Raw genomic sequence first — 15,424 nt, 5'->3', positions numbered from 1 at the left:
GGCTGCCTCCAGAAACGGAGTGTAAACTTGGAGGTGGCAGTTCTCTTTGTGTGAAAGTCTCTCAGTCGTGTCCAACTCTTGGAGACCCCAAGGACTATACAGTCTATGGAATTCTCCAGGCCAGAATACTGGAATGGATAGACTTTCCCTTTTCCAGAGGATCTTCCCAACCCAGGGATCAAACCCAGGTTTCCCTCATCGAAGGTGGATTCTTTACAAGCTGAGCCACAAGAGAATCCTGACAGTTCTTTTTGGACAAAGGCAATTCCTGGGAAGAAACTCTGCTATGATCTACCTGCAGACAGCATTCCAGGTTTGGGAAATGAGCTTCTCAGTTCTAAAGAGGAGGATCTGGGTGTCACAACATAGCACCTACAGTATGTCTGCACATTGTATTTAAAATTGGTACCTTAAGATCATCAAGTAAGTAACCATGTTATTATCTAAATGACTAGCTATGGTCGAAAAATACTGTATTATTCTAAACATTAACAAATAATGATAGTGTGAATCTAAAAGCTGATATTGGTCATTGTCAAACAAAAGAAAACACTCTACCATTAAGTCAGAAAACATATAGTATTCTGATGATAACTGAGGTTCTGCTTGGTAATTATTCTCCTGTAGTATGTTCAAACGAACAAATATTCCCACTTATAATCTATATTTATACAGGCATACCTTATCCTGGAGATAAAAAGGATGAACATAAATGCTTCATACTAGAAAACATGGAAATTCTACTTCAATTATCTCTTGTCTCATTACTAACCAACTCTCTTCCCAATGTTTCTCCTCCAGTTAAGAAAATCTCCATTCCAAATTTTTTAAATATACATACCAGAGTATAGTAATGATTGACTCAATCCAGCCTCCCTTTGTGCATGTCATACTTCAAAATGGAACACCTTTCATCTGTTTTGACCCCTATTTTCCTTTATTTCTAATTATCTTTGTTCTCTTCTGCTTGATCTTTTGTTGTTAAAAGGAAATACAAATTCCTGATATATTAAGACCTTATTTTTCACCAATGGGAGGCTTTCCCAGTAGAAAAAATCTTTCATTTCAACCTTTACTGTTGAAAATTTATTCGAAATATAGAAGTAGAATTTTCATCTTCAGTAACTCTATGCATTTACACATTATTTTGCAGATAATTAACTGTTTCACAGAGGTTTGGAGAAGGTAAAAAAATTAATAAACTTGTGCTGAAATCACTTTTAAATATAAATCAATTGTAAATCAAAAGACAGACCCTTTGAAATTATTTTATTCAACATGGAAATGGTAATAGTTTGCCTTCAATATTTTTTAGGGATTTATCTCTTAAATGAAACAAGATATGCCAGAACAAAATGGTCCCTACTGACTGTGAACTTTGTAAGGACTCACTGATCTGTAGGCTGGGGTTGAAATGGTTTACAACACTCAAAACAGGTCATTCTTAAATGCCAACATAGGTTAAATAATATAAAGTACAGCAGCCATTAACATGCTTTTTATATAGTATTGCTTAATATTCAGATATAAATTCTCAGATTAGGTATGAATTCAACAGTCAATGAAAAAAATCTCATTACTTCTTTTTCTTTGTTTCCACAATATGCATATTTTTAAATTAAGATACAGTTGATGTACAATAGTATGTGAATTACAGGCGACCAAAATGAGTCTCATGACTTTCACCAAAAATGGTGAAGAACTAAAAATATTATGGCTGATTAATATGACTAAACCACCAAGCAGAAAGAGATATACACCCACTGCTTAATAATGACATACAACAAGCATCAAGAACATTAACTTAATGCCCAGGGAAGAATAATGGAAACAAGGAGAAAATAAAGCAAAATGACTGAAAAAAATCAAAGGACTAAACAGCGTACACAAAGAAAAACACCAATACAATATACTAACGCATATATATGGAATTTAGAAAGATGCAAATGATAACCCTGTATACGGGACAGCAAAAGAGACACAGATGTACAGAACAGTCTTTGGGACTCTGTGGAAGAGGGTGAGGGTGGGATGGTTTGGGAGAATGGCATTGAAACATGTATGTTGTCATATGTGAAACGAATCGCCAGTTCAGGGTCGATGCATGTTACAGGATGCTCGGGGCTGGTATGTGGGGATGACCCAGAGGGAGGATAAGGGGAGGAGGGAGGTGGGAGGGGGCTTCGGGAAGGGGAACTCATGTACACCCGGGGTGGATTCATGTCAATGTATGGCAAAACCAACCAATATAACATTGTAAAATTATTAGCCTCCAATAAAAATAAAAATTAAAAAAAAAATAGTAAGAAAATGACAGATAGTCAATGGGACGATTGATTAAAGGCAAGAAAGGCTTCCTGGGTGGCGCTAGTGATAAAGAATCTGCCTGCCAGTGCAGGAGACACAAGATGGGGGTTTGATTCCTGGGTCAGGAAGATTCCCTGGAGGAGAAAATTGCAACCCAGTCCGGTATTCTTGCCTGAAAAATCCCATGGACAGGGGAGCCTGGCGGGTTTCAGTCCACAGGGTCACAAAGAGTTGGACACGACTGAGGACTGAAGTGAACTGATACTCCACACAGCTAGCACAGTGCCTAAATTTACTGACTGACAATTAGGAAAATATGCTGAATAAATCGCTGAATGGAAAATTCTAATGTGAATTCACAGTGGGGTGATTATAGTCCTTACCCTCACAGTGGAGTGCCTTTAGTTAAATTCTATATGATTTATCTGTTAACTATTACACTCACTTTTATGTACATTCATTTTAATTTCCTATAACTGTCCAGTTGTACTATACTTCCTGAGGCAGGGGAATAGACAGTGGATTTTTGTTTTCCCTCCATCACTTCTGCCAGAAGGCTCTAAACACTGAATGGCCACTCAAAAGTAACTGACTTTGGTAAATACTGATAAAAAGAAGGTCAGCGTTATGCTTTGTGCCCATCATGACTCGGGTCTTCAGCATCTGTGAGAGCTACTGATATTTATATATGTTGAAGCAACATGTAATGATTGAAGTCTACCAGTGATCTTTCCAAATATAGACAATCATAAAATATACAGGGTAATATTAAATCCCTTAACCCCAAGGTCCTGGGTTCTCACTTTATCTCCAGGTCCTTAGGAGCAGGATCCTAGTAGTATTCATCTGTGTAGGGTCACTGCCTACCACTGACTCTGTACAATAAGTGAAATCTATGACAAACCAGTGCATCATCAAATGTATCTGGCATAAAATGTTAAGTCTATATTTAGCTATATTTATTGTTTAAGTATTAGAAACTTAAAGCCATCTGACAGGGTTTGAGTTTAAGCATTAAAAAAAAAGATTACATGAGGATAATAAATGCTGGTGATATGTAGGAGGAAAAGCAGAAACCTGAGAAATAAGCTTATTTAAACAACGAGGAAAGACAAATAAAAGACTACTTTTTTAAAATAAACATGAGACGAAAGCAAGAGATTTCTATTTATAAACTGCTGCTGCTGCTGCTAAGTCGCTTCAGTCGTGTCTGACTCTGTGCGACCCCATAGATGGAAGCCCACCAGGCTCCCCCGTCCCTGGGATTCTCCAGGCATAAACTAGATAGAAATTATACTTAAAACAAATCATGTGTTCATTTGAAACCACAATAGAAAAAAATATTGTCTAAGTTTTAAATGTCAAGTTAACAGTTAGAATGCCTAATGTAAAAATTCTAATCAAGCTAAGTGTTTCAGGAGCTATATTAAAGAACAGTTTAAACAGCAAAATAAAATCCAGATTATCGTTGTCAAGTAATTTTAAGTTACATGTAAAGACTGTACATAATAGAATTTCAGAAATTAATGCAAATCATCCTAAATTCTAGATAATTAAACAGGTCTTATATGTCTTCCTGTTGAAACATTTTATAAATACACAAGTAAAGCATTTTAAGATGTCATACCTGCAAAAGAGTTGTTCTATGGAGTTTTAGTGCCCCCTTCTGGTGGATTTTAGCAAAGCATCCTGAACAATAATGTTCTCCACATTCGAGGCATACCTTAAAAGATATTGAAAAATCATACAGTCTCATAAAATATGACTTTGAGAAAACATATGTGTAAAGAACTCATTACTCTCATCTTTATTTCTCTAATTACACAGCAATAAATCGAGAAGCCCAAGGAAATAGGACAACATTTGTGTCAGTTAAGATGTAACTCTGAGAAAAATTAACTTGAAAACTTTAACTACTCTCATGACAAAATAAATATAACAGCTACAAGTAGGCTTCAGTGCTAGTTGCATGTACGCATGTACAATTTTTTAATAAATCACTAAAAAAAAAAAACCCAGCAACCTCAGATCAAATTTCTTAACCTGGTAAAAATTAAGTGTTATCTCTGAGTCAAAACTACTTCATTATGAGTTCTTTTATCTTTCCGTATGGATTTACATGACATAATTTGTTTCAAAGGATGCATATACTATTTGTCTTCAAAAATACCCACAGACTTCTTTGAATGGCACTGCTTCACTGGTGAGTCTCAAAATGTGATTTTTAAAAACATACTTAGAAGATTCCTCAAAGGAAAGAAAAAAAAGTATAAGAAAAAACATGCCAGCAACGCTTATGCCTGACGAAATGATTATGCACAAATGTGTATCTAGCAAATGCTATATGCTGTTAAAATGTAATTTTTTTAATTTGTGGACAAGTCGGAAAATGTGATATACTTCTACCTATGATGGTGCTGAGCAAGAGTGAAAGTGAAGAAAGAAAACGAAATTTTTACTGCAAGAATAATTACTACTGTGTAGACGTGCAGGCACCCCAACCTCTTACAGTACGATAAAAAAAAAAAATAGTGCAATGGCTAATAGCCCTCATTTCCTTGAGTCTGGCCTAGGTTGAGAGTAACTGATAGCACAAATAAAGCCCGAGGCTTGGAGATGGTCAGGAAGCCTGTGTCAAGAAGCTCACACTCCCTTCAGCCTTCTTTCATTTCCTCCCCCTGTAGGAAGCCCACCAATCTTCTCGCCTCCTTCTTCTCTCGTTGTATCAGGGTACAATAAGCATAAAGCAGCTGGAGCAGACTGGGGAGTGAGAGACCAGGGTCTTCTGCCTCGTTCGGTTCAGTGCTAGCCTGATGTGCAATTCAGCAGTGACGCTTCTCAAACTGCACCATGTATATGAATCTCCTGGGAATTAGCTACAGTGCACACTCTGGTTTGGGAAGTCTGAAAGGGATTGAGGTCCTGCATTCTGACAAGCTCCCAGGTGATGTCCACCAGCTGCTGGATGCAGACCACACAGTGAGTAAAAAGGGGTTAGAGTGTATAGGATGAAAAAAGTAGACTAAACTTAGAAGGTGAGAGGTTAAATTAGGGGCTTGGTACTAACAGATACACACTGCCATATATAAAATAGATAACCAACAAGGACCTACTGTATAGATAGAGAACCATACTCAGTATTTTTAATAACCTATAAAGGGAAAGAATCTGAAATATATATATATACACACATATATATCTAAATGTGTGTATATATATATTTAACTAAATCACTTTGCTGTATACCTGAAACTAACACAACATTGTAAATCCACTGCACCTCAATGAAAAATAAATAAAATAAAACTCAAAAGGAGTCCATTAATTTTTTAAAATTGTATTGCAAATTCCCATATGATGATGCAGTTACCTCCAGTAATATAGCCTTGTTTATTAAACATGACGGAGAAGGCAATGGCAAGCCACTCCAGTACTCTTGCCTAGAAAATCCCATGGATGGAGGAGCCTGGTAGGCTGCAGTCCCTGGGGTCGCTAAGGGTCGGACATGACTTTACTTTCACTTTTCACTTTCACACATTGGAGAAGGAAATGGCAACCCACTCCAGTGTTCTTGCCTGGAGAATCCCAGGGATGGGGGAGCCTGGTGGGCTTCCGTCTAAGGGGTCACACAGAGTCGGACACGACTGAAGTGACTTAGCAGTAGCAGCAGCATTAAACATGAAATGATTAGGAAAACTACCCAAAAACTGTTAAAAGAGTAACTAATTTTATGCAACTAAAATGAAACTAAAAAGGAAGAGTCGAATCAAATAACAATATTCACAGCATTCGGGGAGCACTTACTCATTGTTTTAAGGGCTTCATGTGTTCCATCTCATTTAATTCTAACAAGAACCCCATAAGGTTGGCATGACCATTGTACCTCCATTGTGAAGATGAGGCAACAAAGGAACATAATGATTGAGAATCTGTCCAGTCGTACAGCTAATGGAGCCAGGATTTCAACCCCAGGGTCTGACTCAAAGCTTAAACTCTAACCCATACCCACATTACAAATAATTAATCATTGACCATTGATTGCAGTACTAATCAGTTATGGGAAAACCTTGATAAAATCTGCAATAAAATAAATCCAATATGTCAAATGATGGCATGGTCTAGTATTTATCACAATTCAAGTGCATTTGTCAAGTTGATTATAGCTACACAAAATTGGATTTATAATTTTAGTGGAAGAAGAATAAGTACTATCCCTGGCACAGGAAATAGTTATAGCCTGTCAACTCTTGTTTCAAGAGCTATAGTCTCAAATAAATGAAGATACAAACAACTAAATCCATAATTTTTAAATACAAAATTAAAACCTATAATTTCACATACACATATGGAAGCAATATCGTATTAATGTAGGTTTCAAAATGTATTCTACAACATACCAGCTGATATTTTAATGAATGTCTCATAAATATTGGGCACCATTTTTACAATGTAATTTAGACGACCGAGTGTCAGTCTGAGCATATAGTGAAAGTGAAGTTGCTCAGTCATGTCCAACTCTTTGCAACCCCTGGACTGTAGCCTGCCAGGCTCCTCCACCCATGGGATTTTCCAGGCAAGAGTACTGAAGTGGGTTGCCATTTCCTTCTCCGGGGATCTTCTCAACTCAGGGATCAATGCAGGGTCTCCTGCATTGCAGGCAGAATCTTTACCATCTGAGCCACAAGGGAAGCCTTGAGCATATAATTCTAGGCCAAATATTTGCTAACAATAGATTTTTGATGAAAGTAACCAAAGGGATATTGTACTGGAAGATCAAAGCTGGAGTCACAGAGCAAGCTTATATATTTTGTTATACAAGCAAATTTGGATTTTAAAAATGGATTTAATGGATTTAAAATAATGGATTTAAATCCATAATGGATTTTAAAATGGGGAAAATGACCAACAACTGGAAAATCTTTTTAGGCAGTTTGTTTAGCTGGCAGGAACATAGATAAGGACGTTAAGCAGTTTGTATAGCTGGCAAAAACACAGATAAGGACTTCATTCCACCACAGATGATTCATCAATGATGGAATACTCAAGTGCAGTTCTAGCATATAACTTTTTGATTTGATCAAGGCTGGGTCAGTTATGCTAAGACTTCATAATCCATCTGAGTTTAATTAAATTACCCACATTTGCCAAATTAATAAGTAATTTTCAACTATCCATTTCCCTTTTGCCATAAAGAAACAGCCAAAAGCCTCTGGAATTTCTTTTAAAAATAAGAAATCTGCAAATTGAGGGGTTTATTTTTACCACCAATATATATGAAGACAGCATACATAAAATGTGCCAACAAAAAAGGTATACAATTTACTACCTCCTCTTAATGTGCTAGGCACAATGCTAAATACTTCACATGCATTAACCATTATCTTCAATAACTCTGAGGTCTAGACTACTGTTATCCATTTTATCCCATTTTACAAATGAGAAAACAGAAATATAAAAGAATTAAGTCATTTGCTAAAGGTCACAGAGCTAACAACAGGTAAAGTTGAAATGCCAACCTCCAAAAGGCAAGCTCTTAATCCCTACCTCCCATCCCTATACAGTCTTCCCTGATGAAGGTCATGCCATAAGATATAGAGAGGTCGACTCTGATTATCCATCATGCATGCATCAGCATGACCATCTAGAAGGATGGAAGCTAAGAACACAAGGTAACCTCAGAATTCAACACTACAGAGTTCATTACATTTGCCAAGCTTGAAATTTAAAAAAAAAAGAAACAAAAAAACATTGTGCTTTAAAAAGCATGATGGGATGTTATTTTCATTTAAAATCAAACAGTATCCTTTCTTAAAAGTTAGAGCCTAAATCCTGGCTTCTATTTACAACAGTTTTCAGGCAGATCAGTTTTGTAATCACTGTACACTGTCACTCTCATCTGCTTTCCAACCAAAGCAGGTGACATTTATACTGTCTGGAATGTCCTTTGCTTGCTTTTCCTTCTCCCTGGAAAAATAGATTTTTTTTATTTCCAAGTCAAGTCTTATTTACATATGCCATTTATTTTCAAATTCCATGGTCTTTATACAGTGTTCAACATAGAAAAGGAGTCATGAGAAATATTGACTCATAGCTCCTATGCCAAATGACTTTCAGATCATGAACAGTGGATTCAAACAATTCAGTTCTGCCCTTAAGTCCCTTTTAGCTTTCATACTTCAAGCTTCAGGAATATTAGCACTTGTTTATATTTTCTAAACATTTCTGGGTAGGTATGACTTGCTAAAATTCCTCAAATTATTGTCCAACATTACATCAGTAAGAAGAAAAGAAGTATTATATAATAGCAACAGCATTAAATCAAGAGCCAGGGTTTTACATTTAGTATTACTAGCTCTTTACTAGAAAGAATTCTAAATCTCTGAGTTCAGTTAAAACTGACATGGAATAAGCCCAGTTATACAATCTTAAATCAGAAGTGATTACAGCTAAATTCTCTGAAATTATAATAAATATTAGTTATAGTAACCCACAAATATTAGTTATAACCATTACATTCTTTGGAGAAAAAACTGCTTCTAAAGTGTGTGTGATATTTTAATTGCAAAAGATATTGGATATCTTTCTTTCAGTTAGCTGCAATGATAACAACGTTTTCAGTAACAGAAATATTTTAAAGAACTGCGTGTGCTTGTGTGTTGTGCTTAGTCACTCAATCATGTCCAACTCTTTGCGGGCCCATGGACTATAGCCCACCAGGCTCCTCTATCCATGGAATTTTTCAAGCAAAAATACTGGAATGTATTGCCATTTCCTCCTCCAGGGGATCTTTTCAACCCAGGAACTGAACCCACATCTCCTATGTCTTCTGAATTACAAGAAGATTCTTTACCCTTTGAGCCATTGGGGAAGTCCTAAAGAAATAAACACATTCAACAAGTATGTGCTGAGTACCTATTAAATTGCAGGCATAATTCTACGTGGTGGGCACAGACCAGTGAAGAAAAAAAACTAAAGTCCGTACGCTCATGACATTTACATCATAGGTAAACAGAAAATAAACATACAGTAAAGAGTGATAAATGCTGCATTGATGAATGAGGCAGCTTCACAGAGCTAGACAGTACAACTCAGCTGTTTCTGTTTTATAAAAGGCTGTAGTTTGAACCAACCTTTATTGATATGAGACCTTGGTAAGAAAAAAAATTGTTGGGAAGATCTGAAGAGTTGAATTTTGAACATGTTAAATTAGTGATTTTCGTTAGCCATCCAAGTAGAAGTGTTGACTGGGAGTCTGAGTTGAAAGTTCAGGGGGGAAGTATTAATTAGAGATGGGTTAATAAGTTTGGGAACCATCAAAATAGAGATGGTCTTTAAAGCCAAGAGAGTAGATGAAACTATTCAAACATTAAGTACAAATAGATTGGCTTCCCTGCTGGCTCAGTAGTAAAGAATCTGGCTGTCAATGCAGGAGACACAAGTTCGATCTCTGAGTCAAGAAGATCCCCTGGTGAAGGAAATGGTAACCCATTGTAATATCCTAGTTTGGAAAGTACCATGGACTAGGTCACTAAAGAGTCAGACATGGCTTAATGACTAAAGAACCACATAAATAGACTACAGAAGAGGCTGAGGACTAAGCCCTGCGGCATTCCAAAACTCAGGGGTCAAGAATACAAAAAAACAACAAAGCCTTACACAGAAAAAATACACATCATTTCATTTATATAAATTCCAAGAATAAGTTTAGCACCACTAAAGGTATGCTGCTAAAAATCAAAATTGTAGTTGGTTTTGTAAAGGGAATTAATTGGAAAAGGTGCAAGGAAAACTTTTGGGGTATTATGTTTTCTTAATGGGGACATATACATTTAAGATCGGCCCATTTCACAGTAGGTAAATTATAACTCAATTTTTTTAAAAAGGGAGAATGGGAGGAGAGAATACAATGATAGTAAGTGCAGACAACTCTCAGAAGTGTTACTGAAAGGGATGCAAGAGGAGATGTGGGGATCAAAGAAGAATTTCTTCTGTGGTTTGGGAAATAATGCAGCATATTTTGTGCTGATAGGCATGATTCAAGGGAGAGAGGACAAGAGTTAGGTCATGTTCTTAAACAGGAATGAGAAGCTGAGATTCAGTGCATGATTTAGCACTGGCCTTTCCCAGCAGCCTGCACAATACACTCTTAGCAAGGGTCAAGAAGGAAAAGTGTGTGGCTACCAAAGCAGCTTCAGTCGGGACATGTGTATGAGCCCATGTGAGAGTTCCGCTCTGAGATTTTATCCTAGTATACGTACCAGCAGAGCAGCTTTGTTCTCACACTGCCCGCAAACCTTCCCTTTTATCTTGGGCTTGTCCCTTTCAGAAGAATTTGCCATTTTATAATTTAGTGGTGGTTTCGCTGGTCCTGAAAGGAAAAACAAAGAAAGACCAATCACATTAAAACACAATGTTCAGTTTTCTGATTGATAAAGTAAGGAAATTATGCACATTTCTATATTCTCGAATAGTGTATACATATCAGGTGCCCAATAAGAATGGCATGTAGCCAAGTCTAATCTTCCCAGTAGACTGGGGAGCCCACAGTCTCCCTCCCACCCCTGTGACCACGGGGCCACAAACATCCACCCATATACATTCTGCTGTAAGCTCAACTGAACTGGACACATAGAATTACAGAGTGTTAAAAACTGCTTTGGATAGAATTCCTATAGTGTTCTGTCCCATTTCTGGATGGAACTGAAGCCAATACAGAACAACTTCTATAATAAATGTTATATGTATTTCTAGAACATATTCTATCAAATTATCTTAATTATTCAAATTGAATGTTTATCCTCTATATTAGAAATCTCATTTCTTTTAGAATTACCATAAATTCAAAATTTGTTTTTGCTATTTTTAAATTCTTTTTAAAAAGCGATTTTCAATGTTCTTTTAATTTCCTAGAGTAAAATTTCAAATTATAATTTTAAACTACTATAATTTTTTTCTTGTTTAAGATATTATATTAATAAAGTTTAAGAAGCAATGTTATGTAAGTCCTCATCTTTCAAAAATACTATTATTATAGTCATATCTTAAATTGATTTTTGATATAAAATAAGTGCCCTTCCCCAAAACACAGATAAAATATATTTTGAATATCACAGATAAAGAGTCAACATTTTGGGGTTTAGAGTCATTATGCTGCATGAATAGTCTTAGAACTTCAATTTTCTATGTAATTCAAAGGTTACAAAAATAATTATATCTACAATACCTAATAATACAGTGTAAACTGTTTACCTTGAAGCTGCTCCTTCAGTAATTTTAATTTCACTTTTCCAGCAGAAAACTGTATTAACAAAATAGATACTATTTTTCAGGTATAACTCAAAGTTTAAGTGACTAACAAAAATACTATAAAGCCATAATATTTTGCTGCATCTTGAATAAAACAAACATTTTCAAAGAATAACATAATAGGAGATCATCTTTACTGCAAATATAGAGCTTTTAATTAAATCAAGAGAAAATTCACAAAAGGAAAATATATTTTAGAAACATATATAAGCCAATTTTCAGAAAAAAAAAATGTCATTAATTATTTTAAACAAAAGCTACACATCTCTATGAAATGATTTTAGGAAAGTACTAGCTTTTAAATATTATAAAGGCTCAGTATGCCTTTTCCATCTCTGATCTTTCTGAAACACACAAAGTCTAATATTTGTGTAGACTGAATCTAAACTGAATTCTGACTGAGCTATTCTCACAAAACTGTAAAAAGCTAACATTATTATCTTTACTTGCCCAATTTAGAAAACTACGCATTTAAGCATCATAGACATAGCCTTTTTCAAATATATTATTTGTTATCCCAGACTTTCCCAAGGTGTAGCCAAAACAATTGAGTATGTAAGAATTATAACTAGGTATTTCAAATAAACAATCGCCTAAAATCCTTGGATCTTCAGAAATGAAACAGACTTGCCGATTGCAAGTACCTGCTTCAGTCTTATTAAAACCAACATCTGAAGTACAAAGACATTGACAGAGCCTGGTGCACATTTATACACACTGTCAATCCATGCCTTATTTTCCATTTTCAATTTGCCTGCTCAATTGCCCAATTTGCACATGAGAATATGAGAACAATAGTTGCCTCTGTGTCTACAGCTTGTACCACTGCAGTCATCTTTGAAAATTTAGGCCTAATTATTCTCAGTAAATCCAGTGGTTTTGCTTCAAAAGAGCATTTGTTTTCTCACATTCTTTAAGGAGCTGCTCAGATGCTATGTACCAAACACAGCAGACTAGAAAATAGAATCGAAATAATCATTTTATATGTGAATAACACTTTTATTTGTAAACTGGCAGTGTTATACAAGTTACAGATAATTTAATCCCATTTTTCACAACCAAATTCTCCAATATTATTACCTTAATGATACATTGAAACATGTGGTTATAGGCTACCTGGGCAGAATGGACATACTAAAGCAGAATGAACCCATTATTAGGGACATACTGTAGCTTGTTCTTGTTATTGTGAATATTTTTCAGCTCTGTGAATACAGCCATATTTGCTTCAAATGAATCAAACTGCATACAATATTTCAATGAACAAACTTGCTGCTGCTGCTAAGTCACTTCAGTCGTGTCCGACTCTGTGTGACCCCATAGACGGAAGCCCACCAGGCTCCCCCGTCCCTGGGATTCTCCAGGCAAGAACACTGGAGTGGGTTGCCATTTCCTTCTCCAATGTGTGAAAGTGAAAAGTGAAAGTGAAGTTGCTCAGTCGTGTCTGACCCTTAGCGACCTCACGGACTGCAGCCTACCAGGCTCCTCCATCCATGGGATTTTCTAGGCAAGAGTACTGGAGTGGCTTGCCATTGCCTTCTCCGGAACAAACTGCTAGCTTGCTATTTTTAGGCAAATAGAATTTCCTCCTAAATCTGATTTTTATCTGTTGGGGAAAAAGATGAGGGTGGAATAGGGTTGCACCAGGGATACACACACACGGTGTTTGTGCGTGTGTGTGTGTGTATCCCTAATCCAACCCTACTCCAAAAGCGTACCAGGTAGCAAAGTGGAAATCTGCCTGCCAATGCAGGAGGTACAAGAGACATGGGTTCAGTCCTGGGTCAGGAAGATCCCCTGGAGTAGCAAATGGCAACCCACTTCAGTATTCTTGCCTGGAAAATTCCATGGAGAGAGAAGCCTGGTGGGCTATAGTCCATGCGGGTCACAAACAGTGATCCCCATGGACTATATGCTCACAAGACTCAATGCTCACATGACTGAGAACACATACACACACACACACACACACACACACATACACACACATATATATATGGATATGCCTATGTGTGTATACATAAAACATCAGGAATTCAATACAGTGAAGCTATATACCTCATTAGCCAACTTATGCCTCCACCAGGAGATGCTAAACGGGTCAGGGGCCAGGAGAGCTTAGAGGCTCAGACATATCCTCTGGGCCATTGGGGTCAGACTATGCTGTCTTCATCGGCCTCCCTAGCATTCACAAATGTCTCCAAACTGCCACTAATGTCCTAAACTGCCATGCTGGGCCCACGCTCCTTCCACAAGCCACTTTATCCAAAAGTCTCATTCTTAGTCCAATTAGCTACTTAACCTTTGCCATTCTCCACTACTTTTCCTTCCATCCAGGCTGCCCCACCCTTCCATGAAACCCTTATTAAAGAGTCATTTAACTGTATTATGCCTTAAACCTTTCCTTAACATATCTCTTCCAAAAGTTCACAGTAACTGGACTCACCTTTCTCACACACAACCTTCTCCACAGGACTCTCCAGAGGGACTAGCTACATTTCTATTCCCTTGCACTGACCCAGAGAGAAGGAAAATGTTCTCCCTGTTTACTCCTCAGTGCTGCTTCCAGAATACTGTTCTGCTCTCATCATTCAGCCAAGCTGCCTCTACTGAAGTTCCCACCATCCACTCACTGCCTTTACCACGACCCAGAATCCTCTTCCACCTGAACCTCAGCAGTCTGCTCAGTATTTCTCTCCATCACTTCTCTAAGGTGATGGTCTTGGAGACTCAATGTCTGTGTTCACCTGACATCCTGATGCTGGAAACCCACCTACACGTTGACTGCTATGCATATCTAAAGTGCCTCTTCAGCCCCCTGACCATTATGACCAAACCTTGGACCTAAACAGCAAGCTGAATGACCACACCTTCAAAATCCCAAACTCAGAGTTTCTTTGAGCGCTAACCACAATCTCCTTACCTCCTTCCTTTTAGACATCCCATAACTACCTATCACTGTGATGAAATAATAGCAACTGAAACTGTTAGTTGTTCAGCTGTATCCAACTCTTTGTGACACCTTAGACTGTAGCCTGTCAGGTTCCTCTGTCCATGGAATTCTCTAGGCAAGAATACTGGAGTTGGTTGCCATTCACTTCTCCAGGGGATCTTCCTGACCCAGGGATTGAACCTGGATATCCCACACAGGTGGCAGATTCTTTACTATCTTAGCCACCAGGGAAGGCCCATTAGTTACTGGGTCCTCTACAAATTCAGGCTGAACAAGCCTACTGGGCTCCTATGGCTCTTCAGCAACCTATTTGCTCATTTGCTACTAAACCTCAAATGTGATTCCCACAGTGGCAACTCTAGATCTTCTCTATTCCAAATAACTCAAATTCACCCCCATTTCCCTTCCTTAGTATGAACAGTTGATCTTGCCTTCAAATTCACTAAGAAGACTGAGGTTTTCATATAAAAGATTTTTCCACAGCTTCCTGCCTCACTGCCTGTCAAAAGCAACCTCTAAAAATGTACCATTACTGTCACCTGTTTTCCATCTTTCCTATCTCAAGGAAATATGCCTTCTTTCCCTTGGTCAAGCCCTCCTCAAGGAGCCACCTCTTCAAAGTCCCAAGCAACCGGCATCTCTCTCATTTAATCTTCAGTGTTTCCTCCCCTAGTCAACCTACCCCTCAGCTACAAACTGGCTCCGTCATCTCCCACATAATAAAATATTTCCTTGAGCCTCTTAAACCCTTGACAGGTCACCCTCTGCTCTCGCGTTCACTGAAACTTTAGCCTTTACTCATTGCTACCTGTCTTTCTTCTTCAACAACTTGAAATAAATTCTTACATCTGATGACAA

At 37.4% G+C, this 15,424-nt stretch overlaps 1 protein-coding gene across 1 annotated transcript in view; it reads right to left on the bottom strand.

Moving 5' to 3' along the window:
- Positions 1–15,424, bottom strand: part of ZBBX (zinc finger B-box domain containing) — a 129,174-nt gene that overhangs the window by 91,460 nt on the left and 22,290 nt on the right. The window contains exons 6-8 of the mRNA XM_088843075.1: positions 11,557–11,605; positions 10,566–10,675; positions 3,935–4,030 (exon numbers count right to left, since the gene is read on the bottom strand). Coding sequence (XP_088699201.1) covers positions 3,935–4,030; positions 10,566–10,675; positions 11,557–11,605 — 255 coding nt within the window. The remainder of the gene's footprint in view (positions 1–3,934; positions 4,031–10,565; positions 10,676–11,556; positions 11,606–15,424) is intronic.

This window comes from Moschus berezovskii, chromosome 1, assembly GCF_049115385.1.
Source record: "Moschus berezovskii isolate FMDL1 chromosome 1, NW_MosBer_1.0, whole genome shotgun sequence".
NCBI lineage: Eukaryota > Metazoa > Chordata > Mammalia > Artiodactyla > Moschidae > Moschus > Moschus berezovskii.
Note: the sequence above shows the minus strand (reverse complement) of the source record. Positions and strands in the feature narration are given on the sequence as shown.